This window comes from Diachasma alloeum, unplaced genomic scaffold (assembly GCF_001412515.2).
Source record: "Diachasma alloeum isolate Michigan unplaced genomic scaffold, Dall2.0 Dall_scaffold_00177, whole genome shotgun sequence".
Classification (NCBI taxonomy): Eukaryota; Metazoa; Arthropoda; class Insecta; order Hymenoptera; family Braconidae; genus Diachasma; species Diachasma alloeum.
In genome coordinates this window covers 1,386,131-1,413,228 of record NW_021680343.1, presented here as the reverse complement: position 1 = coordinate 1,413,228, position 27,098 = coordinate 1,386,131, and the positions used below count along the sequence as shown (strand labels likewise).

Genomic DNA, 27,098 nt, shown 5'->3' with positions numbered 1-27,098 from the left:
TCGTAAAATCACGCGTTCTCGGTAGCATCGAGGAGGGCTTCTCAGGACCGAAAAGAACTGAGGATTCGAATGGTCTCTGGAAAAGTACGTCGCAGAACTGATTCGGACTTACCAGGTCCATCTAGGTCTGGAGAGATCTTGAAAGACCTGTGTACGTCCAATCAGAACCAAATCCTCGACTCGGGTGAGAATTCAGAAGTTGTTGCCTGAATGTTCCAAAATTTTCAATGATTTTCAGTGCTGTATTGACCTGAATTCGAGAAATCAACCGATTCGGCAATGAAGAAATATAAATTTCATGTAACTTTGTTATTGTTAAAAATTTCAAGTTTTTCACTTTAAATTTCAAGAGTAATTTTCTAATGGTGTAGAGCTGTTCCCCAATTTTTCAAGACTAGAGAACGTGAAATTCTCCAGAAATGGATATGAGAGCCGTTGTCCACCAGAGGCAATGGGAAATTTCTGTGCCCTCGTTCAACGAAATTCCAACGGTTTTCGCGCTGTCTTTGACACATCCACGTTTCACCCACTCACATACACATTTACGACAGTACAGTGCACAGAGGAAATCGAGTTTCATCGGTCTCTGTACCGTCATTCCTTTCGCCAGTGAAATATCGAGTACAAGAATACTGTGTGTACGTTTTTTAGCTCGATTTTTTTAATCATAAAAAGTTATTTTGAGACAGCAGTACTCTCGGGATAGCCTCTTGGCTATGTGACCCTGAACCGTGGGTATGAAATTCCCTGGATCGATATTTGAGGGGTGAAAGAGGAAGAATGAGAGAGAGAGGGAGAAGGAAAAACAAGTGGTGTAGGTCGGAGGCTTTATAAAAGAAACTAGAACGCGTTTGGATTGCATATTGCATGTAAATATTGCAGGAGAAAGTCCCTGAGCCCTTGGCAAAATTCTTGAAAGTTACTGCACGATATGCGCTCTCGGGACGGCAATAAAGTCGAGACTACAAAGAGAATGTGCAAGCCGTGGGCTTTTTCCCTACATCCACCGTAGTTTTATCCCTGTCTTCATTTATGAATGAAAATATTTACTGGAATATTATGGCAGTCGAGGGGATTTCGTCATTGAAAAGGAAAAATTCCATGGGAAAGTCAATAAAAGCTGTGAACTTTAATTCAATTACCCCATGAAAATTGAATTGTATGTGATGTTCAGTTTTCACTTTAGACTTTAGAAATTCAAGCTTTCATTGAAAAATCACTGATTGTTTAACATAAAAAACCCAATATTCTTGAATTTTCAAGATGCATGAGATATTTAGCAAACGTTTTCATTTGAAACTGAATTCAACCTCACAACATTGAAAATTCAGATGACGCTGACTGAAATTTCACGAAGTTTCTAGCAGCGTATTACCATCTAGAATTATTCCAAATTATTTTACGTAAGAAAATCTGAAATTTGAAAGGAATTAAAAAATAATGAAAAGCGTTCCGTGGCCGAACTATTTTTTTTCGCAATGCAGCGTAATTCGGAACTACTCCCGAATGTTCAGTAAAATTGAAATATTCATAAATCTTTTCCTGCTACACTGATAGAACGGATTAGTAGAGCCTTATTTGAGTTGACTTTCGCCATTCAAGTGAACCATTCGTTAACTATTAATGAATATTCACCTGGTCATATTCAACTCTACCATTCGTTAATAGTTAACGAATCTCGTTTGGAATAAATGAATCATTCTATCAGTGTAATTGAATTCACTGTCACTCCTGAAATTTCAATTCTCTCAAACAGTGATCATAACAGTCGTCATAAATTCGATGAAAGGTTTTGTTTAGACTCCTCGATTACATCTGTTTGCTCACGCTGGCTTGAAATGCAAATTCCATTATAAAACAAGCTGTCACGAGCAGGGAGCGACGGTGAGAGAAGAACAACTACAGCGAGACTAGTGGTATCGCTGCAGTTTCATGCATAAAATAACACAACAGTTTGCACGGGACACTCCAGTCTTCGTTTTACGGATTATTCGCTGGCATCTCAAGGAGGTAGACAGCAATGAAAATATCGAATTTAGCAGTTGAATATCCATCCACACCAGTCGAAGCCACTTCACTTCCCCTCAACGCACAAAATGTGTGTGCGTGCACGGCTGAGTGGCTCGTATCGACAGGGAATAAAAAAAAATCAAATGAATTCACGCGCAAATTGGAATCCCAGGGGAATGCCAGCACCGATAACACCGCGAATCGCCCTTTATACCACCAATGAGAAGGGGGATAAGATAAACACGCGTGTTTGGAGCAGCAATCGTAAATCCGGAAATTCCAAATTGTGCTCTCGGTATCCAACCGAATCCCGCAAATCGCACCTCGTAATCCCTTACGGTGAAACTGAAAATCGACAATTGATATGGGGTCTCCCATTGATTCGCCCGAAAAAAATTTTCTATTCACCGATAAATTGAGTGATGAATTAATTGGGGCAGAATAATTGGAATAAAAAATTCTCTTCCGCCTGACTATTTCATTTTTCAGAACAAAATGACCCGGGAATAAAGGGTATTGATTAAATATTTAGCTGGTACGCGTGTATGACGCCAAACGGAATTGTTTATGGTGGCATTTCGAGCACAGCAAAGCGCTCGTTTCGTGCCTTTTTTCATCTCTTCATTCTTCTTCGTTTTTTTAATTTTTTCCCCCTCTTCATTGCCATTTTTTTTTCTCGTCTCGTGCCTCACTCTTCGCATTCTCCTCCTCATTTTCACTCTACATTCCAGGTGCATATCCACCAGTGGCAATAAACCAGAAAACTGTCTTTCTTCGGTTGCTGTCGAGTAGCTTGTCACGTTTTGTGCGGCACACGCGAACCGATTACGGACCAATTGCCCGTCATTATCTGACGTTGCATGAATCGACGTTCTCTATTCCGTTCTTCTTGCACATTTTACGAGATGTATTTTATTTTTCAATGGGGAAAAATTAAGCGTCAATGTGCAGTTTAAATTTATTTTTAGATTCATCAAGGTTTATTTTTTCATGAAATTTATTTTTGCATTCACATTTTAGTTTTACATGGTGGATTTCTGGTGGAAATAATGTGAGGCAATAATTAATCTCATATTTGTCTCTCTATGTTTTTACTCGGGTATGAAGTGCATTTTTGTGGGCGGAAATTTGGAGTAGTGTGAGCAATCGTGTTTACGCTTTGGTTTTTAAGGCTAAATAGAGTTGAATGAAGAGGAATTATTGAGTATACACTGTTAGAAATTTGTGTCTGAAATTTCCGGTTTACTTTTTGGGAATTTTTATCGAATTTAATTACCACTGAAATTTCAGGGAATTTCATCATTGAATGTTCAGAATTGGGGAAAAATCAAATTTCAGTTTCATTTTTCCCTGAAAATGACTAGAAAACCAGAAAATTCCGGTAAATATATTCTTGGATTCTCAGGACAGTGACACTGAATGTGATTTAGGGATAAAAAAATCATGAAATTTCAGATTTTACTGGAAATTCAAATAAATTGAGGAATTCTCGGTTTTATGTTCCTTAAAATTCTGGAATTTTACAAACTTGTAATTTCTATACTTTTAATTTTCAGTGAAACCTGAAATTTCATGATTTTTCCCCGAAATCGCATTCACTGTCCTGAAAATTAGTAAACAACTGTGCATGAAATTTCATTTTTTTTCTAACAGCGCACGTCACCAGAGGTTCAGGACATATTATCCCTCGGTCGTTTAGTTAGTTCCTCCGAGCAATTGGTAAAAATTTAATTGACGATTGATAAACTTGTCAATTAAATTATTATTTTTTAAATCATTCCTCATGTGTAAATAAATAATTAAAATTATTTGAACTTTCGTAAACCTAATTTTTTAGGCATGAAATCTATTCCTGGTAAAATTCTGAATATGACTAAATTTGTTACAATTCCAAACAATAGTTTTTATGCTGTAAAATTGATTGTTTATGAATTATTTACAGAAAAGGCTTGTAATTTCCCCCAAAGGTAAACTTCTCCATTTTTTTTTAGTTTTTTAAAATGTTTTATAACGGTTCAATATCGAGATTCACAATCAGACTTGCAAAGTTTAAATAATAAAATCATTGTAAAATGTCCCGAAAATTGAGGTCAAATGGGGCTCGAATGAAAGCTCTGACGAAGCATTTCCCTGGAGAAAAAATAGCCAAAGTACTTGAATACCCTTAAATAAAATCAAAGTAATAAAGTTTCTCTTCACTTATCTACCGGTTTGGTTATTTAGTAAATTATCCCATTTCCAACATTACATTCATCCATCCGCATTTTTGGGGAATTGTGGCACTGTAAAATTTAATCAATGAGAAATCCTGAAATCAGGCGATTTATTCATCAGCCCTCAGTGAAATACACTGTTAAAAGAGAACTGAAATTTCGCGGACAGTTGACAGACAATTTTTGATCGAGTGACATTGAATTTCATTCAGGATCGAGCAGAGGGGGAATAATAAAAATTCCAATTTCCCTCCAAACCCTCCAATTACTCTCTCCACCGCTGTCGCAAAGAGTGAGCCCCGAATTACCATTTGATAATATAAATCATCAGCGCATAATCTGTTGAAATCATGAATTCTATTTAACCACCGCGAAATTTGCGGAACAGTGGCTCATTGAAAATTCTCGATGCAAACTGCTGTATTTATACTCCTGAATCCAATTCCACGTTGAATAAAAATTTAAATTAATTTGTAAATATTTCCGCACACCGGTCACACTCGTGGAACAATAAAAACTTGAATTCCATTCAGCTGAAATATACGGCTTTCATGCCGGGGAAAAAAATTCCGGCGCAGTAGCAAATGAATCAGCTAATTTATTTAAGCCTGTGAATAATCAAGTTTATTACAATGTCCCACTGCACAGCCATATCTGGATGAACTGCAGGGATTTTTGAGAGGAAAGGGGTGAGGTAAGGGGTGGAAAGATAACAGTTGAACGATAAATCCGCCAGGTGATGCGAGTTAGCCCGGAAAAGACTGAAAATAGAGAGGAATCAGGTACGAAGAGAGATGTGGCACTGGCTTTTATGCCTGGGGGCAATCGGACGATCCTAGCTACGTACAGATAAACACGCAAATAGGGAACAATAGCGAATACGTGATGGCTGTGATAAAGTGAAATTTCATAGGTGAGTGTAGAAAACGAGATTATAAACGCGGTGAGGCCAATCCATAAAAAAATATGTGAAAATATCCGTGACCTGGAGATGAAGCGGAAAAAAAGAGAAATAAAAAGGTGAAGCGTGATGAAAAATTGTCATACGGGTGAAATCCTCGGCCCATGTGTGGAGAATAAAATAGTCATCACGTTTATATTTATAACTGTAACTCATTATTCAACTGCACCTGCACAACTGTTGAAATGAAAAGCGTTATTCAATGTGCAGCGTTTATTTGATTTACAGCCAATCGCAGTGGAATAATTTTTAGTGTTTCTATCGTGAACGTAGTACCATCGCGCTGGTTATATAACTCGGGTATACGCGTCGTAAACCCCGTCAGTGTCGTCTTGACGGTATACGAATGAAGTAAAACGAGTCGTATTGTACTCGCGCGATCTCATTCGCCTCTCACACCTGTAACTGCGGTATAACCTGAACTATCTTGCTTGACATTGAGTACTTCTTATCACAGCCATTTAAATCCATGATTCTGTTAACGATTCCTCTCTCCATGTCTCACGACGTCTCTCTCTCTCTCTCCCTTTCTTGTGCGCTCGTTCTTGGAATCACTGTCGCAACGGAAATTTCTTGTTCCTAGATTCGTTTCTCAAATTTTTTAGTGACAAAGTAGTTTAATGAGCAGTAAACGCTACACTGCACTGGGAAAAATTTTGGTCTGGAATTTCTGGTACAGTTTTTGGAAATTTTTATCGAATTTAATTACCACTGAAATTTCAAGGAATTTCTTCACTGAAAATTCAAAATTTCGTGGAAAAATCAAAGAGAATTGTTTATTTTTCTGAATTTTCAGCGAAACCTGAAATTTCATGATTTTTTTTTCCCCAAATCGCATTCAGTCTCACTGTCCTGAAAATTAGTAGTCAACTGTCCGTGAAATTTCATTTTTTTTCTAACAGTTTCTTCAAAGTTTTCGTCAGAATTTTCCGTATCAACTCCCGGAAATTTTTATCAGGTTTAAATTCCACGGAAATTTCAGGCGATCTTGTCATTGAAAAATCGAGTATTCCATTGATTTTCGGTTCGAATGATCTGAAAATCAATAAAATACTTGATTCAATTATTCCGTGAAAATTCGGAAAATTCACGGAAAAATTTAAAATTCATGTCATTTTGTTTCCGAATTTTCACAAAATAATTGAACTCAATTAAGTATTTTATTGATTTCCAGATCATTTGAACAGAAAATCAGTGGAATATTTGATTTTTCAATGACAATATTTCCTGAAATTTCAGTGGAACTTGAACGCGATAAAAATTTCCGAAATGTCGCACGGAAAATTCAGACAAAAATTTTGAACAGTACACACTGAAAATGCAAATTTCCGTCTGACTGCCACTGAAAACTCCTGAATTTCCTTGAATTCTACCTAAAACTTGAAATTTCATAACCATTTTCACCTAAATCAAATTCAATATCACTCTCATGAGAGTTACCATATTTTCCATGAAATTTCTAAAAATTTCCAACAGTGGACTTGTCAGTGAACAATTCATTGAAACATAGTTGAATATTATTGGACCTTAAAAATTAAATAAAAGAATGATTTCTCCAAAACAAGAAAGAAAAGCAGAAAAAAATGTTTCCGAAAAAATTATATGAATTGTTTAAAAGAATTAATTTAAAAATTATAATTAGTGTTTCATGTAGCCATAATATGAAATGCTGGAGATTATTGAAAAAGTTCGATGCCCTCGGAGGAAAATATACTTTACATTATCTCCGTCCCGGTTGTAATTCGCCCAGGCATGAATGAAATTTTGTGGCTAATTGGGAAGGCTCGTATAATAGGCAATTTCCCCCAGTATATGCCTTGTCAAGCGTTATATATTATTCCTCGTTAAGTTCAGCGGCCCACTGAAGGCACACGACGGCGGTGTAGATTCTCGTTACGCGCTCAGATTCCTTGCGGTTGGTTGACCGAAACGGCCTGTCGCGAAACGAGATGCGATTTATCGTCGAATAGGACACTTGACTCTTCCTATTTCTACCACTCACTCACTCACTCACTCACTCACTCACTCACTAACATCCCACATATCCTCCCCTGAGGTGAAACTCAAACTACTTTTCAGTGCAGATCTAAATCACTTCGGTTGGTATCCCCCGGTGTCCAAGTGATTGCCCCTGGTTACCTAAACCGCATTATTCACTGTAATGTCACTCCAATTTTCCTCAAAAATATTCTTCGAGTATGCTGTTGGAAAAAATTGAAATTTCAGGGACATTTTAGTGAGATAATTGCAACATTCAATTCGATTTAGGGAGAAAAAATCATGAAATCTCAAATTTCACTGATAATTCAATTGAATCCCGAATGTTTGAGCACACCGTTAGCAAAAAAATGAAATTTCATAGACAGTTGACTGCTAATTTTCAGGACAGTGACAATGAATGCGATTTAGGGGGAAAAAAAATAGGAAATTTCACATTTCACTGAAAATTCAGTAAAATTCCAGAATTTTAAACAGCATAAAGATGAGAACTCCTTGATTTATTTGAATTTCCAATCTAATATGAATATTCAGTGCCAAATTACATTGAATTTTCAGCTGTAATACCCCAAGACCTTCAAAATTTTCGGATATTTCCCGAATGTTTTGTTGCATAGCAACAAAACTGAAGAGGGATTTTCCTGCAAAACTGATCCCGATCTTTGATATGCAGGAAAACTTGAGGGAAATATCAGATAAATTTTGACGGTCGAAGGGTATTTGGAGGACAATTTCTTCAATTCTGATTTTGGCCAATCTGGGTGCAGTGTTCGGGGTTACGGGTTACGAGTTTCACCAAAATGTGAGGAATATCTGTCAAATTCGTAGAGAACAATTGACAGGCTACAGGGAAATTATCAGTGTGAAACGCGTAACGTGACCCCGAATACTGCACTCTGATTGGTCAAAATCAGAATTGAGGAAATTGTCAGTGAAATCTGAAACTTCATTATTTTTTCCCCCTAAATCGCATTCAGTGTCATGTCCTGAAAATTCACTTCACTGTCCTTCACTGTCCTGAAAATTCAAGAATGTATTTACCGGAATTTTCTGGTTTTCTCTTCATTTTTAGGGAAAAATGAAACTGAAAGTTACAGTTCTCTTTGCTTTTTCCACGAAATTCTGACTTTTCAATGACGAAATTCCTTGAAATTTCAGTGGTAATTAATTTCGATAAAAATTTCCAAAGAGTGTACCGGAAATTTCAGACAAAAAATTTCAACAGCGCAGCAGAAAGACGAGAATTTTCCAAATTACTCGAACCTTTAATTAAAACATGACTATTCAGTACCGAAATACACTGAATCATCAATTAATTGCAACTTCAAAAATATATTTATCGGAATTTTCCAGATTTTTCTCAATTTTCATGGAATACTTAATTAAAATTTACAGTTGCCATTGATTATTCTATGAAATTCGTTGACATTCCAGTAAAAACATGATGTGATAAAAATTTCAAAAAAATACCGGAAGCACCGGGAGTTTCAGCCCGAAAATATCCACACTGAGCTGTTAAATTAATCGTAAATTATATTATAATGCCGATTTGCGTGAAATTTTCAGCACGATGGGCAGTAGCTGTATTGAAATTCGACCCCGCACATTGAAGGGTTCTGCGGCGAAGAGAAAACGAACAAAAAAATTAATCCCCTTTCTATCAATTAAAACCATGCTCCACGCATACCTCTGAATTACGAACAATGAGCTCCAGCTACAGATCCCCATCATAATGAAGAGTTTCAGATTCCCCGACGAAAAATACGATTGTCTTTTTCATCTAAGTACAAGAACAATGAAAGGATGGAGACAAGAAACCCAGAAAGAAAGACGTCTCGTTATTTTTACTCATACATCTTCTTATTTCCCAAGTAATTCCAGCTTTTCCCCAGCGATGTACCCCCCGGGGACGTCGAGACGAATGCACACTTACTCCAAAAGCGCTTACTTAATCAGAAAAATTACACATCAGTCTGCGCACCCTGACACATTCCGATGATCCCGCAGAAGTCATTAAAGTGAGCCACGAGTCGTAAAGATAAAACAAAATTCAAGTACACTGTTGGAAATTTGTTGAAATTTCATGGAGGATATTGTAGTAAATCTCATGAGAGTGACATTGAATCGGATGTAGGGGAAAATGGTGACGCATTCAGTGACACTGCCCTGAGAATTAGTAGTGAATTGTCCATGAAATTGTTTTTTTTTCTAACAGTGTGTTAAAAGTTCTCGTCGGAATTTTCCGTGTCCAATCCCGGAACTTTTTATCATGTTTAATTTCCACCGAAATTTCAGGACATCTTGGCATTGAAAAATTGAGTATTCCGTTGGTTTTCTGTTTGAATGATCTGAAAATCAATAAAATACTTGATTCAATTATTCCGTAAAAATTTGGAAAATTCCCGGAAAAATTGAAAATTCATGACATCTCAGGACATAAAAAAAACACATGACATGAATTTCAGGACATCTTGTCATTGAAAAATCGAGCATTCCGTTGATTTTCTGTGCGGATAATCTGAAAATCAATAAAGTACTTGATTCAATTATTCCGTGAAAATCCGGAAACTTCACGGAAAAATTGAAAATTCATGTCATTTGGTTCTGAACATTCATTCACTGTTAGAAACTTTTTGAAATTTCACGGAAGATATTACAGTAAATCTCATGAGAGTGACATTGAATCGAATTTAGGGAAAAATAGTTTTAAAATTTCAAGTTGTACGTGGAATTCACGGAAATCTATGAGTTTTCAGTGGGAGTGAGATGGAAATTTCACAACTTGATTGAATTTTCAATTTTTCCCTGAATTTTTCTGATTTTTCTGAATTTTCACAGAAGAATTAAACTGAAAAATCAACTATTTTATTGATTTCCCGATAATTTGAACAGTTCAATGACAAGATTTCAATGACAAGATGTCCGAAATTTCAGTGGAACTTGAGCCCGCTAAAAATTTTCGGAATTTGGCCCGGAACATACAAAGATTCAAAACAAAGTTTTTAACAGAGTATCACCGGAAATAAAATGACATTTAATCCTCGAGATTCCATTTTACTGTGACCTTGAGCTGTGACCTTTCACGATCTCGAGACGACTCCCTCCTAATTGCAACAACAAGAGTCCTCAACATTGAATCCACACTTCCCCTCAGTCTTTGTTTCTTTTACCATTCTTTCCAGTACATTTAACTATGTGGGTCATAGTATGTTTCTAGGTTCCCCAGCGCGTTAGCACGACAAACCCCAATTAACGTATACTAGTTATAGTGCAGACCATCACGCAAGACGTTTGATCGCGTCCCGACGAGACTAATAAACGAGCTTTCAGTTTTTAGTTGAAGGAAAATAATGTTGAAGAGCTTTTCCCTTTGAGATTAATCGTGACGTTGAGGGAGAGGTTTAAATCGCCTTTGAACAGAGGGAGAAACTTGCAGTGAGGGGTAATAACGCGAAAATGTCGATAGCCGAATTAGGTAATCGATTTTGGTTCATGTATGTTACTACAGAATCATGAGAAAAGTCAATGTTTGATTGACATAAGTGGCATTCTCGTTTTAATTCTCTGCATTTTCCATTATACGATCAGAAAATTATTAAAATTTCAATTTTCAACGAAAATTCAACGAAATTCCAAAATTACGAAATTACTCACATTTTCAATCTAACAATGACAAATAAAAAAATTCTGTGTCCAATTGAGAGGCTTAAATCGCCTTTGAACAGAGGGAGAAACTTGCAGTGAGGGGTAATAACGCGAAAATGTCGATAGCCGAATTAGGTAATCGATTTTGGTTCATGTATGTTACTACAGAATCATGAGAAAAGTCAATGTTTGATTGACATAAGTGGCATTCTCGTTTTAATTCTCTGCATTTTCCATTATACGATCAGAAAATTATTAAAATTTCAATTTTCAACGAAAATTCAACGAAATTCCAAAATTACGAAATTACTCACATTTTCAATCTAACAATGACAAATAAAAAAATTCTGTGTCCAATTGAGAGGCTTAAATCGCCTTTGAACAGAGGGAGAAACTTGCAGTGAGGGGTAATAACGCGAAAATGTCGATAGCCGAATTAGGTAATCGATTTTGGTTCATGTATGTTACTACAGAATCATGAGAAAAGTCAATGTTTGATTGACATAATTGGCATTCTCGTTTTAATTCTCTGCATTTTCCATTATACGGTCAGAAAATTATTAAAATTTCAATTTTCAACGAAAATTCAACGGAATTCCAAAATTACGAAATTACTCACATTTTCAATCTAACAATGGTAAATAAAAAAATTCTGTGTCCAATTGCACTGAATTTCCGGATGTCTATTAATTTTTATGGTATAATTCACCTAAAATTTACGGTCCCCCTTAATTTATTCATTAATTCTTGAATTTTTAGTGATGAAATTGAAACATTATGCAAAAATTTCTACCAGTCAATTACAATTTTTCATCACGTCAATCTAATTATTATTCGTCAATTAAAATTCCTGCTTCTTGAACAATTTTCCTAATAAAGACGGCAACTTGTTTAAAAATTTAGTTAGAAAAATTCTCAACAATTTTTGCTCCAGAAAAAGTTCTTCAGTTTCTACTTGAGGGGAAAATGTTGAAAAGCTTTTCCTCTTGGGCTTAAAAATAACATTGAAGGAGAGGTTGCAGTTCTTGGAACAAAGTAAGAACACCGGACTGTGGGGTAATAAGTGTTAAAGGACAATAGCCGAATTACAGAATCGAGTTTGGTTCATATAGGCTATGATGAAATTTTAATGAACCAGTCTCTATCCAAGGAGCGGACGAAACGCAGCTACCATCGCTCAATACCCCTTCGTGTTACGTGTACTGAGCCTCTGCTAGATTATTTTATGCTATTCAACCCGCAGTACAACCTCGAAAGACCGGCCTCGATCGGAAATCAATTTCTGCTTCTGTTATTTGAATAATTCAATCTTGCAATTGCAAAAAGGTCTGCCATGTCCCCTTTGACGGGCATTATTAGTGCCCTGCATGTTTGCCGACGAGTGAGTGAAGTATCTTGCCGCAGGACCGATAAATAAACACGGTTTTTCGTTGATGTGCAAATAACATTGCAGTGGGTTCCTCAGTTTCCGGGATGCACGAAAAACCCGACAACTTTCATATCAGTGGAGGCTGGTAGAGGTGGTGTATTCCCGCAGTGCGGCGAGCACGTTCGGCCGAAACTTTTGGACTGAATTATACTCCCAACATATTCACACTCTACTCTCAAGCGTACCGCAATTTCCCCGATGTTTCGGGATGTCTATTCCCTAATAGGTAGCTTTCAAATTTTATCCCCCACGTTTTGACCGGAGTGTTCAGCAGTGAATTTAGATGTGAAAATTATTGCACTTAGTTCGTGGGGAAAATCCTTTGGTTGAATCTCCGGTGCACTTCTTGGAAGTTTTTATCAATTTGTAGGAAAAATTTGTGGAAAATTCAATTTGATGGTAAAATCAATGAAAACTGTAATTTTTTTTCAATCATTCCATGACTAGTGATGGAGTTAATTTATTAAAACTGTCAATTTCAGTTCAATTATCACACGGAAATTAATGACAATCAGGAGAATTCTGGTAGATATACAATGTTAAACATTTTTGGTTCAAATTTCCGGTACATTTTTTTGAAATTTATCATCTTGTAGTTTCACTGAAATTTCAAGAAATTCCGTTATGGAAAATTTAAAATTGCGTGGAAAAATCAAGGCACACTGTAAATACCAGTTCAATTATCACACGAAAATTAATGATAATCCGGAAAATTCTGAAAAATATACAATGTTAAAAATTTTTGGTTCAAATTCTCGGTACATTTTTATGGAAATTGTTATCATTTTATAGTTTCACTGAAATTGCAAGGAATTTCGTGGAAACTTGTAAATTTCAGTTCAATTATTCCATGATAAATTCAGGTGAATATATCCTTGAATTTCCAATTCCCTAAAAATCCAGCATAATTTTGGGCTAAAGATTCATGTTTCCGTTGAAAATTTACGTAATCTGAGGAATTCTTGTCTTCCTGCTGCTAAAAAATATGAAATTTCATTGAAACTTGCGATTTTCGGATTGTCTCCCACCTAAAACGAATTCAATGCCGCTCTGAAATCCCAGTTTTTGTCTAACCCTGTACCAATTCTCCTCATAATCGAAGGTTTTTTTGGATACACGAACTAACGAGTCCCATCGAGAAAATTGGGATGTTCGACGATAATGAACGAACTGGCGTGAAATTACCAGATGGCATAATTGCAGGGATCGTGTCATTAGAGTGGGATCAATACATCAGCGAAGAGGAGAGTGGTTCAAAAAAATTCACACATCGGGTAATTATCACAATCCATATTGCGTGAATCTGAATAACAAAATGGTGCATTCAATTTATCTACCAATTTCCTTCATAATCGAACACCTTGTTTGATGCACCAGGTGACGCGTATCATCGATAAAATTGGACTGCTCAACGATGATGACCTGGCCGGTGTGAAATTACCCGATGGAATAATTAGTGTATAATATGATAAAAATCTCCAAGTGAACATAAATTTCAGCCAAAAATTGCCAACACTACACTGTTAGAAATTTCTTGAAATTTCAGTGACAATGTCATCTGAATTTTCAATGTTGTGAGTTTGAATTCAATTTCAAATGAAAACGTTCACTACATTTCTTACTCATTTTGAAAATTCAAAAAAATTGGGTGTTTCATGTTAAGCGGAGACTACTATGAATTTTAAAAGTCGTGGGTTATTGGAGTGAGACTTTTCATACGTTGAAGATCGATTATATAGATCTGAAAACGAATAATTAGTGCAAAAAAAAAAATTTTTTATTGTTCGTTTGCTCAAAAACGCTTAAAATTCCAAAAACAGTCCAGGGCCTCAAATTTTTGAGCTACGAAGGATTTTTTTTTTTCAAAATTTTCGGAAAAATATGTGGAGTAACAATTACGAGATATTTTTTCTAATTACGAGCTATTTTTCTAATTTTTTACACATATAGTGAATTTTTTTATATGAAAAAAAACGAAATCAGCTGTGTAGAAGTCGAATTCCAAAAAACTGAGCCAGTAATTGTTGTTCCACACATTTTTCCAAAAATAAAAAAACTAAAAAAACTTTTGTAGCTCAAAAATTGGAGGCCCTAGACTGTTTTTAGCATTTTAAGCGTTTTCGGGCAAACGAACAATAAAAAAATTTTTTTTGCACTAATTATTCGTTTTCAGATCTATATAATACAGGAAATCGAAAAATACTTGAATATTCAAGAAACTAACTGATTCGTCAATGAAGAATTCCCCAGAAACGTCATGTAACTTTGTCAGACAATTGTCCTAAAAAAATAACAGAAATAGTGTCATTCAATAGTGAAATGAACATCTCCCCAAAGACCCTCGTATTCCCCGAAAATTCGTCCGCCGAGTTGTCTCGACTGCAAAGAGAAATTGGTATGCATTGTCATCCCTCTATATTCCTAAAAGAAAAACCTCCCTCACTACTGGCTATCGTTGTTATAAAGTATTCATTCAAAAATGATATTGACACTTCGCCCAGCATCGACCAGTAAAACACTGTTTCCCCTCCATCCCTTCTACTCCTTCCTCAATTCAAAAGCAATTTCCTTTGTACATTCCCTGAAATATAATAACCGACAGTCGAACCCAGCGATATAATCAAGAAACGAAAAATAAACGTTGCAAAGAGAATACAAAGGGAAGAATTGAGAGGTAAAAAACAATGCTAGTCAAAAATGCTAGACAGCTTTCCAATTTCCAACGAATTCAGGTAAAAGCATCATCTCTGTCAGTCTTGCTCGAATTGGTTGGGATGTCAATAAAATGATCCTGTGAATCCAGTGAGAGTGGAGACAAGAGTGTTTCATGTACGTGCGATCATGCACAGAGGTATTGTGTTGAAGGACTGTTATATACTGTACGTGTCAATTGTCGATTTTATGAAGTACATTCTGATGCCGGCGACGAGTGAATGTGAATGGCAAAAAATCAGGGAAAATGAATTTCAATTAAAAATAAAGGATAATAAATCGTGTCAATTCAATCGATTGACGACCATAATTTAAGTGGAAATTGAAAGATGGTGGCAACTATGAGTGGAAGGGAGCTCTCGAACTGGGTGTTATTAGGTTAAGTTAATAAGATTAAAGTAGTCTGAAGGGGTTGGTGTGGTGGAGCCGACAGTCGACCTGGGAATTCAAGAGGAAAAAGGATGAAAGTAATCAGTTGGAGATGTTGAAGAGGATGACAAAGAGACGACGAGAAGAAGACCAGAACTTAACTGGGGTCAAATTGACTCTAGTAGGGAGTCCCTGCATTCAATATGGCGACTTCCTAATAGAGTCAGGCTGACTCCTTTTAAGACGCTCACCATGCTGCAAAGTGTTATTAATGCATAGTTTATTAACCTGTCTTTTAGCTTTGTTCAACTGTTATTCAGGGATCGGCGCAAATATTATTTTCGCCAGTATTTGCACCGCAAGTACATATTTTTTGCTCAATCACTAATAACGTGTAAATACTTTTCATTATATTGAAGGGTAAGAGGAAAATGAATATAGAAGAAGGAGAGGAGGGGGACTACATAGGTGTAAAACAAAGAAAAACATTCGTAAAACCAAAGAGATAAATAAATAAATAAATATATATATTCTTCATTATATTATGAATGAGTATTGAAAAATTCCCATTTTTTAAATACCGTATCAATGAGTAATAATTAACAATAGAAAACTGTTATTTATCTCATCAGGAATCACATTTGAATATTTTATAGTCATTCAATCAATAATGAAAACTGAAGTATTTTCATTATTCTGTTAGTGGGTAATGTTGACCGTCAAAATATTCATTACTGTGACAATGGACAATGATTATCGAAATGTCACTCCCCATGATGACAATAAGAAATAAAAACATTCTCAATTAATCAGTAATTATAGGTCCACATTATTGAATACTCATCTAATTAATGATGAAATTTATCTCATTAATTGAATATTTTTAGGGAAGAGCTAAAATAAGATGGCGAGTTAAAATGGACAATGAACAAAAAATTAGCAGTTAGGCAGCTAGGTCCGTCAAATGGCAATCATTTTTCACTGAAAAAAAGCGTTTATTTAGTGTTTCACATCTTGGGACGCCAAAGGATATTATTAGATACGATTTTTGGAGTAGGTAGGAGGGGAACCAGGATGGATTTTTATCCATTACTACGATAATGAAAAATTAATTTGGTTTCATTATTCATGACGAAATGAATCGGGATTTTCGGTTTTCATTTTCCATTGATATAATAATGAAAATAAATTTTGTAGCATTATTGATTGATAAACTATTTCTTCCTTTTTCATTTTCATTTATCATCAGTATCGCGATGAAAAATACATTTGGTATTACTACTCATTACGAAAACAATTATAATTCAATTTTTTCATTAACCATTGATGTGGTAATGAAATATTAATAATGGAGAATATTTTCCTCAATCGTAGTTTTGGGATTCATTAATTGATGTAGGACACGTATTCACAGATAAGTTGATAGAAATAATGTAGTGCACTGCCGTCAGTACTCTGAATGATGCCACCCTGTCAAGGAGTCAGATGTACCCCAAATGAGATCGTAACTCAACATCAAACATTCCTCTGAACCTGACGTTAATTACACCCACTCAAAATTCCGAGTTTCGTGAATACTCTAAAAAAATAACTAACCACATATCTCTATGAAATTTGTGTATTTTTTTAACCATGAAAAATACTTTGCCCATAAATTTTTTTATCCTCTTCACGTTCTAATAGATTTCGTATGAAACTGGTAGTGGAATTTTCAGCGGAAATTGCCTGGTATGCACGAGCCAACGTGAATCAATTATTTCTGCATCGGCCACTTCAATCTGTCGGGCGGTGGAATTTTTTCACTGAATTTTTTTTTTCTTCGTAGTTACGTCAGCACATTCGCAAAAATGTTGTTCCCATTTCGCTGAATTCTATTCATGAACGTAATTTGTTTCATTTTATAAAGAGTATTTTTTTATTTTCGTTGCATCTCGAGATATAATCGCAAACTGTGATGTAATTTCTCTAGATTTCGTTCTCATTTTTATGTCAGTGTCAGGGAAATACCTCAGCTGTGTGGGACACAAATAAATGTGGAAGAAAAATATGAGCACTTGGTGTACAATTTTTCAGTTGTAATACCACAAGAGCTTCAAAATTATCGGGTATTTTCCGATAGGTTCGTTGCAAACAAACGAAGGAGTCAAGTTTTTCAGGTTAAAAAATCACGAGTGCTTCGCACTCGTGCTTCGCACTCGTGATTTTTTCTGAAAAACTTGACGACTTCGTTTGGATGCAGGGAACCTTGAAGAAAATGCCCGATTAATTTTGAAGCTCGTGTGGTATTCGGGGGATTATTTTTCCAATCCAAATGTCGGGCAATATAATTGGACCATGAGACGAAACTCACAATTGAGAAACGAAAATTGTATAATTAACACAACGACACAATTGAATTCAATCTGTCAGTTTGACGAGGGGTTAATTCGACTGCATGATGTTTTGTTTTTTATATAGCAACTACCAGAGAAAATTATCAAAAAATTATCAGTTGAAAACCCTGTGGCTTGTACCACGTGATGACGAATGGGCCAATTATATTGTGCGATATTTGGGTTGGAAAAATAATCACTTGTAATACCACAAGAGCTTCAAAATTATCGGGTATTTTCCGATAGATTCGTTGCAAACAAACGAAAGAGTCGAGTTTTTCAGGTTAAAAAATCACGAGTGCGAAGTACGAGTGATTTTTCCTGAACAACTTGACGACTTTGTTTACATGCAGGGAACCTTGAGGAAAATGCCCGATTAATTTTGAAGCTCGTGTGGTATTCGGGGGATTATTTTTCCAATCCAAATGTCGGGCAATATAATTGGACCATGAGACGAAACTCACAACTGAGAAACGAAAATTGTATAATTAACACAGCGACACAATTGAATTCAATCTGTCAGTTTGACGAGGGGTTAATTCGACTGCATGATGTTTTGTTTTTTATATAGCAACTACCAGAGAAAATTATCAAAAAATTATGAGTTGAAAACCCTGTAGCTTGTACCACGTGATGTCGAATGGGCCAATTATATTGCCCGATATTTGGGTTGGAAAAATAATCAAAATAAATTGAACGATGCCCTTAATATTGGAAAAAAAACTGATTAAAAATGCGGGAAAACTACAACGAGTCGGCGTTGTAATAACATTCCAAATACCAGCTTGACGCACGTTCCTCATATTAAATTAGAATTTAATCTAATTGACGTAATTTAATTTAACGAACCCCGAGCGGGTACAGGGTAAAAGCCTGCATTTGCGCGCCTGCCAACTTTCGTTCTAACCCCGCAATGCGGACCAGCCACTGGAGTTTTTTTAACGCACGTATGCGGGTACTTGATTTCACTCGTTTACGGTAGCGTACGTGTCCCTTCTAGTGCGAGAGGGAAAATGAATTGGAATTTGCAATAACTCCTCGCAAAACAGATCGCAAAACAAAACGATGAAGACGAATCGGGATTTTTTCCGGAGATTATTCCAGCTTTCTTCGCCTGGGGAATGAAATGCCTGGAATTAAGGGGTGATTTATCATTTTTTCGGTGTGAATTATTCCTAGAAGGTGATATTTTACTCCTGTCTGTGGATGATCTATCATTCCTCGGTGAACATCACTAGTGGAATTGGGTTATTTTAGTGTTAGAAAAAAACGAAATTTCATGGACATTTAGTAATTTTTCAAGAGAGCGATGTAGAATTCAATCTAGAGGAGAAGGATCATAAAACTTCGGATTCTACTGAAAATTCAATGAAATTGCAAATTTTTTCAAGGGTAGACTACTATGAGTTTTAAAAGTCGTGGGATACTGGAGTGAGATTTCTCATGCATTGAAAATCGATTATATATGTCTAAAAATGAATAATGAGTACAAAAAAAAATTGTTTATTGTTCGTTTGCTCCGCAAACGCCTAAAATGTTAAAAATAATCCAGGGGCTCCAATTTTTGAGCTACAGAGGTTTTTTCTTTCAAAATTTATGGAAAAATGTATACAATAACAATTACGAAGTAGTTTTTTGACATTTGAATCCTACACAGCTAATTTCGTTTTGTTTAATATAAAAATTTGCGCCATTCATGTAAAATAAGCAGAAAAATTATCCTTAAAATATTAAAAATATATTCTCGATTCTTTGAGAAATATTTTTCGGGCTATTTTACATGAATGGTGCAATTTTTTTTGGAAATAATAAAGAAATTAGCTGTGTAAGAGTGGAATTTCAAAAAATTAATTCGTAATTATTATTAAAAATTTTGCAAAAAAAACTGAACTATTTTTAGTATTTCAAGCATTCGCGGGGCAAACGAACAATAAACAATTATTTTTTTTGCACTAATTATTCGTTTTTAGACATATATAATCGCTCTTTAATGTATGAGAAATTTCATTCCAATAGCCCGCGACATTTAAAACTCGCAGTAGTCTCCCCTTAAGACGAGAATTCCTCAATTTATTTAAATTTTCAATAAAAACATGAGCATCGAATACAAAACTATTAAAATTATCATAACTTGGTTTATTCTCCTGCCATATTCTCTCAAGAAATTCCTCGACATATTTTCCAAGTTCTTGTTCCAACTTTTTCCTCCTCCCTCAATAAAATTTCAAACGAAAAAGTTGAAAGATTAAAATCTATCAATATTTGAATCAATTTGTTGTACACATAATTTCTTCAGCAACAATTTCACTTGAAAAAGTGCTCAGAAAAGCTGCAGAATTTTTTACATATCCTGCAGCTATTTCGTGTGATGTAATGAAACACTTTGAGTATTATTCACTCATATGCAACGACCTACCCAGTATGATAATAACTGAAATACGTAAACCCCCTTACATGCCCATCGTAAAACCCCTAGGTACCCAATTTACCATTGGGATTCAAGAGATATAAACCTTAGTCAGCATTTACAGCCTCTGTTTGTGATGATCTAGCGTAGAATTCTGGGACCACAGTGACTCATCCCCATGCGTAAGCATCATCTCGCATTCAACTCTTGGCATAACTGTCGAGTTCATGGCAAAAATAACACCGTAATACCCTTGAAAATAGATCCGTGACAGAGGCAGGATCCTTTTCACCCGCAAGTCTCATTCCAAGTTTACGGTCTCCGTCCAATGTACCTCGGATAGATGTCCAAGTTGAACGTCTTTGCCATTAGAGAAGTTTCTTGTCGAGTAAAATCGATGTTAGACCACAACGTGATCGTGCTTTCAACGGCGGAAGGTCTTACCTTCGCTCATGGCTTTCAAATTAATTATTGATAACACTCACCCTTTTCAATTTCTCCACCCCCGGGCCATCGATATGGCGAGCCAATTTACCGGCACCCGAGGCTTGGCACCAGTGGCCCCAGGTGATCGAATTCATGGGGGATTAATTAACTCGCGCTAACCATGTGGTATTATTTTTACCCTGCGTTCATTTGGGGATTTCTCTTTTGTCTGATTGTAGTACAATATAAAGAAGAGAGAGGAGGTGCAGGAGATGATGCCTCAGGAGGAACCCAATCCCTTGATGCGCAAGAAGAAGACCCCGGAGGAACTCGCTGCTGAGGCTGAGGCTGAGGAACAGGACGAATTTACGAGTGAGTTCAGAGGGAGGAAAAAGCTTTGATTTTCACGGACGTGTCGCTCATTTTATTGAGGGCAAAATTCTAAAATTCAGGCACTTTGTCAACAATTGTGACATCGTTACTAATCTTCAGCGACATCGTACATAATTTTCGATATTATCAACATCAATATTATTATATTTTTCATAATATTTTCAATATTATTCAGCGATCATCGTACATAATTTTACCTATCTCAGATCTTTAGGAATCTATCGTCCAATTTTAGTGAAAGACATAACTGATAATCATTCCAGTCAGAAAATCAATATTTTTTTTGTGTTGTTAACAATTCACACTATTGAAAACTTTGGGATTTCATGAGCATTTGTTTTCGATTTTGAAGCAAAAAACACATTAAGGGGAGACTACTATGAGTTTTAAGTCGCGGACTAATGGAATGAGATTTCTCAGACATTGAAGATCGATTGTATGTCTAAAAACGGGCAATTAGTGCAAAAAAAATAATTGTTGATTGTTCTTTTACCCCGCAAACGCTTAAAATGTTAAAAATAGTCCAGGGCCTCCAATTGTTAAGCTACAGAGGTTTTTTTTCAAAGTTTTTGAAAAAAATGTGTGCAATAACAATTACGAATTAATTTTTCGAAAATTACACAGCTAATTTCGTTATTTCTTTAGTAAAAAATTGCACTGTTCATGTAAAATAGCCCGAAGAATATTTCTGATGGAATAGAGAATATATTTTCAACATTTTGAGAATAATTTTTCTGTCCATTTTACATGAATGGCGCAAATTTTTATATTAAACAAAAAGAAATTAGCCCTGTAGGAGTCGAATTTTAAAAAACTGATTCATAATTGTTATAAACAATTAATTTCATTGCACCAATTGTTGGTTTTTCGACATATCTAATCGACCTTCAATGCACGAGAAATCTCACTCCAATCTCCCACGAATTTAAAAACTCCTAGTAGTCTCCCCTTGAATTTCAAGTTTCATTCGAAAATTAAATTCAGTTCTCAACTCCCAATAACCCCCAATCTCCATCGACATTAACACCCTGAAATTATTGTTCTAGAACTCAAGAACACACTCGAGACCCACGTAACGGAGATTAAAACACAAATTGAAAACAGATGCAGCTTGCAATGAGCCATCCAGACGCGTCAATTGCCAGTGACAGCTGATTGTCACTGGTCTGGGAGCTTCCCGGGAAGCTGCCGAGGGAACACAGTACGAGTATAGTCAGACAACACACTGGAATAGTCAATGCGCGGGATAAGAAGAGGAGAAAAAACAACATCAGCTGCAAGTGGAAGCGAAAAAAAACGAGAGAGAGAGAGAGAACAAGTGGAATGCAGTCATCGTCCAAATAGTCGAGTCACGGCACGAACGGAGCACTGCGCCCTCTGACGGGGCGGGGGGTAGCGGTGAGTTCACCGGAAGCGTTCGGGTGCTTTTCCAAATAAAAATATCGACCTACGGAATACTAAAGAGAAAGGAGGAGAAGGTGGGAGTCGATTGTACGGATTCGTGTCACGCATTCTTCCATAGACTTGAGGGCTCATCCTTGGGAATACCGTGGGGGTAGGAGGGGGAGGGGGTAGGGTATCCAAGAAAATGGAAGTTGACTCTAGAAACGACATTTTTTGAAATCGGAGAAAGAAAGCCACTCAAGTCTGATCGACCCGCCAATATCTTTAAAGTAGGTGCATTATTCGTGGAAAAATTTTCTACCAAGCTCAGAACATTTTCACATCAAAGTTTCACGACAGCGGGTAAAGGGGAGTGGAATAGAAAAAATAAAATACGAGTGAAGGACGAAAAAAAGGAAACAGGGAGTGAAGAATAGAATGGAGGAGACATGAAGACCCTCAAGGACTTTTGCAAATTACTGGTTCAATCACTCGATGAGAACGTCTATCCATTGATGAAGCATTCCATTGTTCCAGGGTTGAATGAATGCTGCCTACTTTCTCTTTATTCCTCCTGGTATATTACTCCGACATCTCTCCAGCACGGCCCACTCATACTTTAAACATTGTTCTGGAATCTCGGAGGTGCCAAGTGAATAAAGTTTCAGGGAGTGAAGGCCCCCGGGAGAATCTCACTAAATCGGTGAGATTCTTTCCTCTTTTTGGCACTTCATTGTCAACGAAAATTCAAAGGAATGTGATTTAATTAAGTAAAAGCTTGGGAAAAGGGCCCGACTTCACCAACAATCGACGAAACACCCGGGACAATGACTGGTTTTTTCATTGACAAACAGCTGAGAAAGTGAGAAGAGATGACAACAATTGAAATAATGAATAATAAATTGATAAAAAAAAGCAAAACAAGTATATAGTCCTTAAGTTTATAGTGAATTACGGATAGAAAACTACCGATAGCGGAGTTATGTAGTTGTTGAACCGTGCGACGGCTGTTTGAATAATAACGATTTAAAAAAAAATAAATGAAAAAAAATTAGCGTTAATTAAACAAAAAACAAACAAGAAATAACCAAAAATGAGGAATAACACGTAGTTAGGGACATAGGGCCAGGGGGACGAGAGCCTTGTGTGTGTTTGCGTGAGTGCTGTGTGTTTTTTGGGATGCATTGAACAAAAAATAAAACAAATTAATTAGATTATTTATTTTGCGTGATTATCAAGTGCGAGTATGTTTTTGAGAGAATCGAGGAATTCGGAACCGACAATTCACGAAGAAAAAAATATCCACGTGAGCTGAGCTCGATGATCTGTCTCGCATTTACAGTGATAGCTCCAATGATCGGGGGAGTGAATGTTGCGTTGACATTTGTTAAAGTTATAAAAAAAATAGTTGGATGTTGAACTGCGCGACATTTCAGTCCTCCTAATTGGAAACGAAAGGGACGAAAGATGAAGGGAAAAGGTAAATTGGAGGCACCGATCAACGTGCAAGTGATGCATGCCTTATATATCTACAATATAATACATAACTATAATTAAAAAAACAAAAAAGAAATTACATGCGATAAAATGCGTCGAACGTTCTGCCTGCCAGAAAGGAAGTTTTCTTTGACGCTTGGGTGAGGAATATGCGGGAGACCGAGAGGAAAAAAAGGAAAATTTTCAAATGAATAAAAAGCTGAAAGAGAGTAAGAGTGAATAGAGAGATTGAGTGTAACGGTGCAATGCGGATAAGCATTAAGTTTAAAAAATATGTCATACCATTTTTGTATGAACGATTGAGAAGTAAAAAAATGTATTTTTTTAATTTCAACGCTGTTTTGCAACGTTGTTCAAACTTTCGCGGAATTAAAAGAAGAAAAATACCAACCAAGATGAAAAATCATTGCTCCCTTTCGATCCTAGTTTCACAATGGGATTTTTCACCCCCTCTTGACCACTTCGTGCTTCAGGCCATCTCATTCTTTATCCGCTAGACACTTTATTTCACCCGTTCCGAGAGCGGCTTTCTCGCGTTTGGGCGGACCACCATCCTCGAATTGTGTCCTTCCACCGTTGGTAAAATTTGCCCAAAAATCTTGAACAAAAAAAATCCCTCACCCCACGTTTTGTCATTGAATTTTTCATTTTTGTAAAACCATCTCTGTGTATCTCTCCATGTTGATGATAAATCTCAATGTTGCATGTATACGTGTAAACTTCTAAATGCTTGTCTGTCTATGTCGCTGTGCTGGCTCGTGTCCTCTCTTGATCGCCCACAGGTGCCTCCTGCCCCGATGCAGAAATTCCCTCAACCCCTCAGTCTCTTGTCAATTTATTTTTCCTTCCGCCTCAACGAGTCATTTCCCCCGTGTACACCCGCAACTACGTGAACGAAGAATGAAAGGGCAAATCGTATATATACACATCAACATCTTCACACACATCTATATATTTTTTCATCATCCCCACCACCCCCCACAACGACACAAGAACATATATTTTTTTATGATCGACATTCACGCAGAGTTATAAAAAGAATGTTCACGGTAAGGCGATGTTAACCAGGTGAAATGACTCTTTATTGAGTGAATGTGTGTGTGAGGGGCACGAGGTACCGGACACAAATGTCCTCTTTATCTTTATCCTCTCTTCCTCGGATACTTAAAAATTTTATCTCATGAATTTTTCTACGGTAAAACGTGTCAATTTTCACTCAATATCCCCCCCCCCCCTTCTCCGTTGAAATTCCCGTCCTATCTGTGAACTTAATGAAAATCTCTTCTCTCCTGACGACGAAGAATCATGAAAAATATGGAAACCCCTTCTGATGAATCCCGCGAATCAAATCCAATGCGATATTACTCAAAGTCAATTACTCAATTAAACCAAAAGAATACTAAAGCAAAACAAATATTATGGAGAATTATAACCCAAAGATGTATATTTAATTAGACGAGCGATCTCAATGATTTTTGTTTTCTCAATTATGAAGAATATAAATCGATCTACTGTAATTTATTCACAATATCACGGAGTCCTAAGAGGATTCTACCACATATATCTTTACTCTCCTTCTCCAGGAAAATCCTCGCAATGAATAACAGAGAAACAAATAACGAAAATATACCGAATGAATACTATTCTTCGATATGCAAATAAACATATATTCTTAGCAAATCTTTTCCTCTCTTGTTCGCACCTTCGATGTTTCTACGTGCATGTGTGTATCTACTTCAATCATGTGGTTAAATTCCAACGAGAATTCCGTGAAATTACATTGAACAGTTGTTATTGGAATTTAATCAAGTGAGTCTATAGCTAAGCGGTAAAGATTAATATCGTCCATGTCTATGCGGTGTGCAATGCTGCACACGTCCGTACTCAAAACAATGAAAAAAAACGATTAAAAAAAAAAGAAAAACAGGAAATACAGTTTGTGTCTACTTAATCTTCGTCTTGCATAGAACAATACCGAAACCAATGAGGATTGCGATGTTGCTGTTATGCTCATTGTTATAATGCTGGGTAATGCCGTATGTCGTTGTTGTTTCTCGATATTCAAAAAGATGATAATGTGTTGATGGGGACGGTGGACGGAATGTCAGCATTAATGCTGGAAATGTTACTGTCTAATAAATATGCAAAAATGATGTCGGCAATGTTTGCACCTTCGACTACGTGGAGAAAAAAAATTATTAAGAATGATATTGAGGCTCGGTTGATCTATTAGACTAGAATATTTCCATTTATTGAATTAATTCTCGTCTTTCATCATTTTCACGGGTAAAAATATACTTGAGTTGAGAATATTTTATACTTGAATGGGGGACGGGTGGTTCAGTTCGAGGATGCACTACAAAAACCAGGTGTCTGACAGCTATTTGAATTTAAAATGTCAGATGGTAAAAAACGTCTGAATCTTCAAAAGTGTCTAAAAATGTGACTAATGTCTGAAAATTACGGTAGACATTTTTTGTGTCTGAAAAATTTCAGGTATTTATTTTCAGATATTTTCTGTCTGAAATTCAGTTATTTATGAGCGATGCAAGTATTTCACTATTAAGATATCTCACCTGATTCAGACGGCAAAGTCCATTCAAACATTAATTTTTAAGATATTTCTCATGTCTGAAAAGTTGATTTATCCACTGCAAAAAATAGGTATCTGACAACCATCTGAATTTGAGATGGCAGATGGCAAAAAACGTCTGAATCTTTAAAAGTGTCTGAAAATCTAACTGGCGTCTGAAAATTTCAAACACTGCTTGTGTCTGAAACTGATTGATTCAGATACATTTTAATGTCTCAAAAGTGTCTACAAAATCGTCTCAAAAGTGTTTGAAAAGTGTCTACAAAAGTGTCTGAAATTCAGACATTAGTTTTTGCAGTCTGATTATTTCGTATCGGCCCGGGTTGTACCAAGCGCTCTCAAGTGTAATATAAGGGTTGAAAAGTGGAGGTTAAAAAATGAGGGTCGGAGTAGTCAAAAACTGAGGGCCTGAATGTAAAGGTGAAGGAATGAGGGTCAGAATATTGGGATCAAAAAATTAGAGTCAGAATATAAAAGTAAAAAAATTAGGTGTCAGGTAATGAGGGTCATATAAGGGCCAAAGCGGTGGTCAAACATAATATATGACTTATATTTAGACCTTCATTGCCTGACACCCACTTTTCTTACTTTATATTCTAACCCTAGTGTTTTGACCCTTATATTACACTTTAGAGGGCTTTCTACAACCCGGCCCGATACAAAAGAATCACCTTCGAATTGAAATACCCA

The 27,098-nt window shown here is 36.2% G+C and overlaps 1 protein-coding gene across 2 annotated transcripts in view; it reads left to right on the top strand.

The window, feature by feature from the left end:
* Window positions 1-25,739, top strand: part of LOC107037878 (complexin) — a 211,963-nt gene extending 186,224 nt beyond the window's left edge. For both annotated transcript variants that reach the window (XM_015256671.1, XM_015256680.1), the window contains 2 exons: window positions 20,782-20,914; window positions 21,982-25,739. In XM_015256671.1, coding sequence (XP_015112157.1) covers window positions 20,782-20,914; window positions 21,982-22,055 — 207 coding nt within the window. In that variant the 3' untranslated portion in view covers window positions 22,056-25,739. The remainder of the gene's footprint in view (window positions 1-20,781; window positions 20,915-21,981) is intronic.
* Window positions 25,740-27,098: the final 1,359 nt, after the last annotated feature.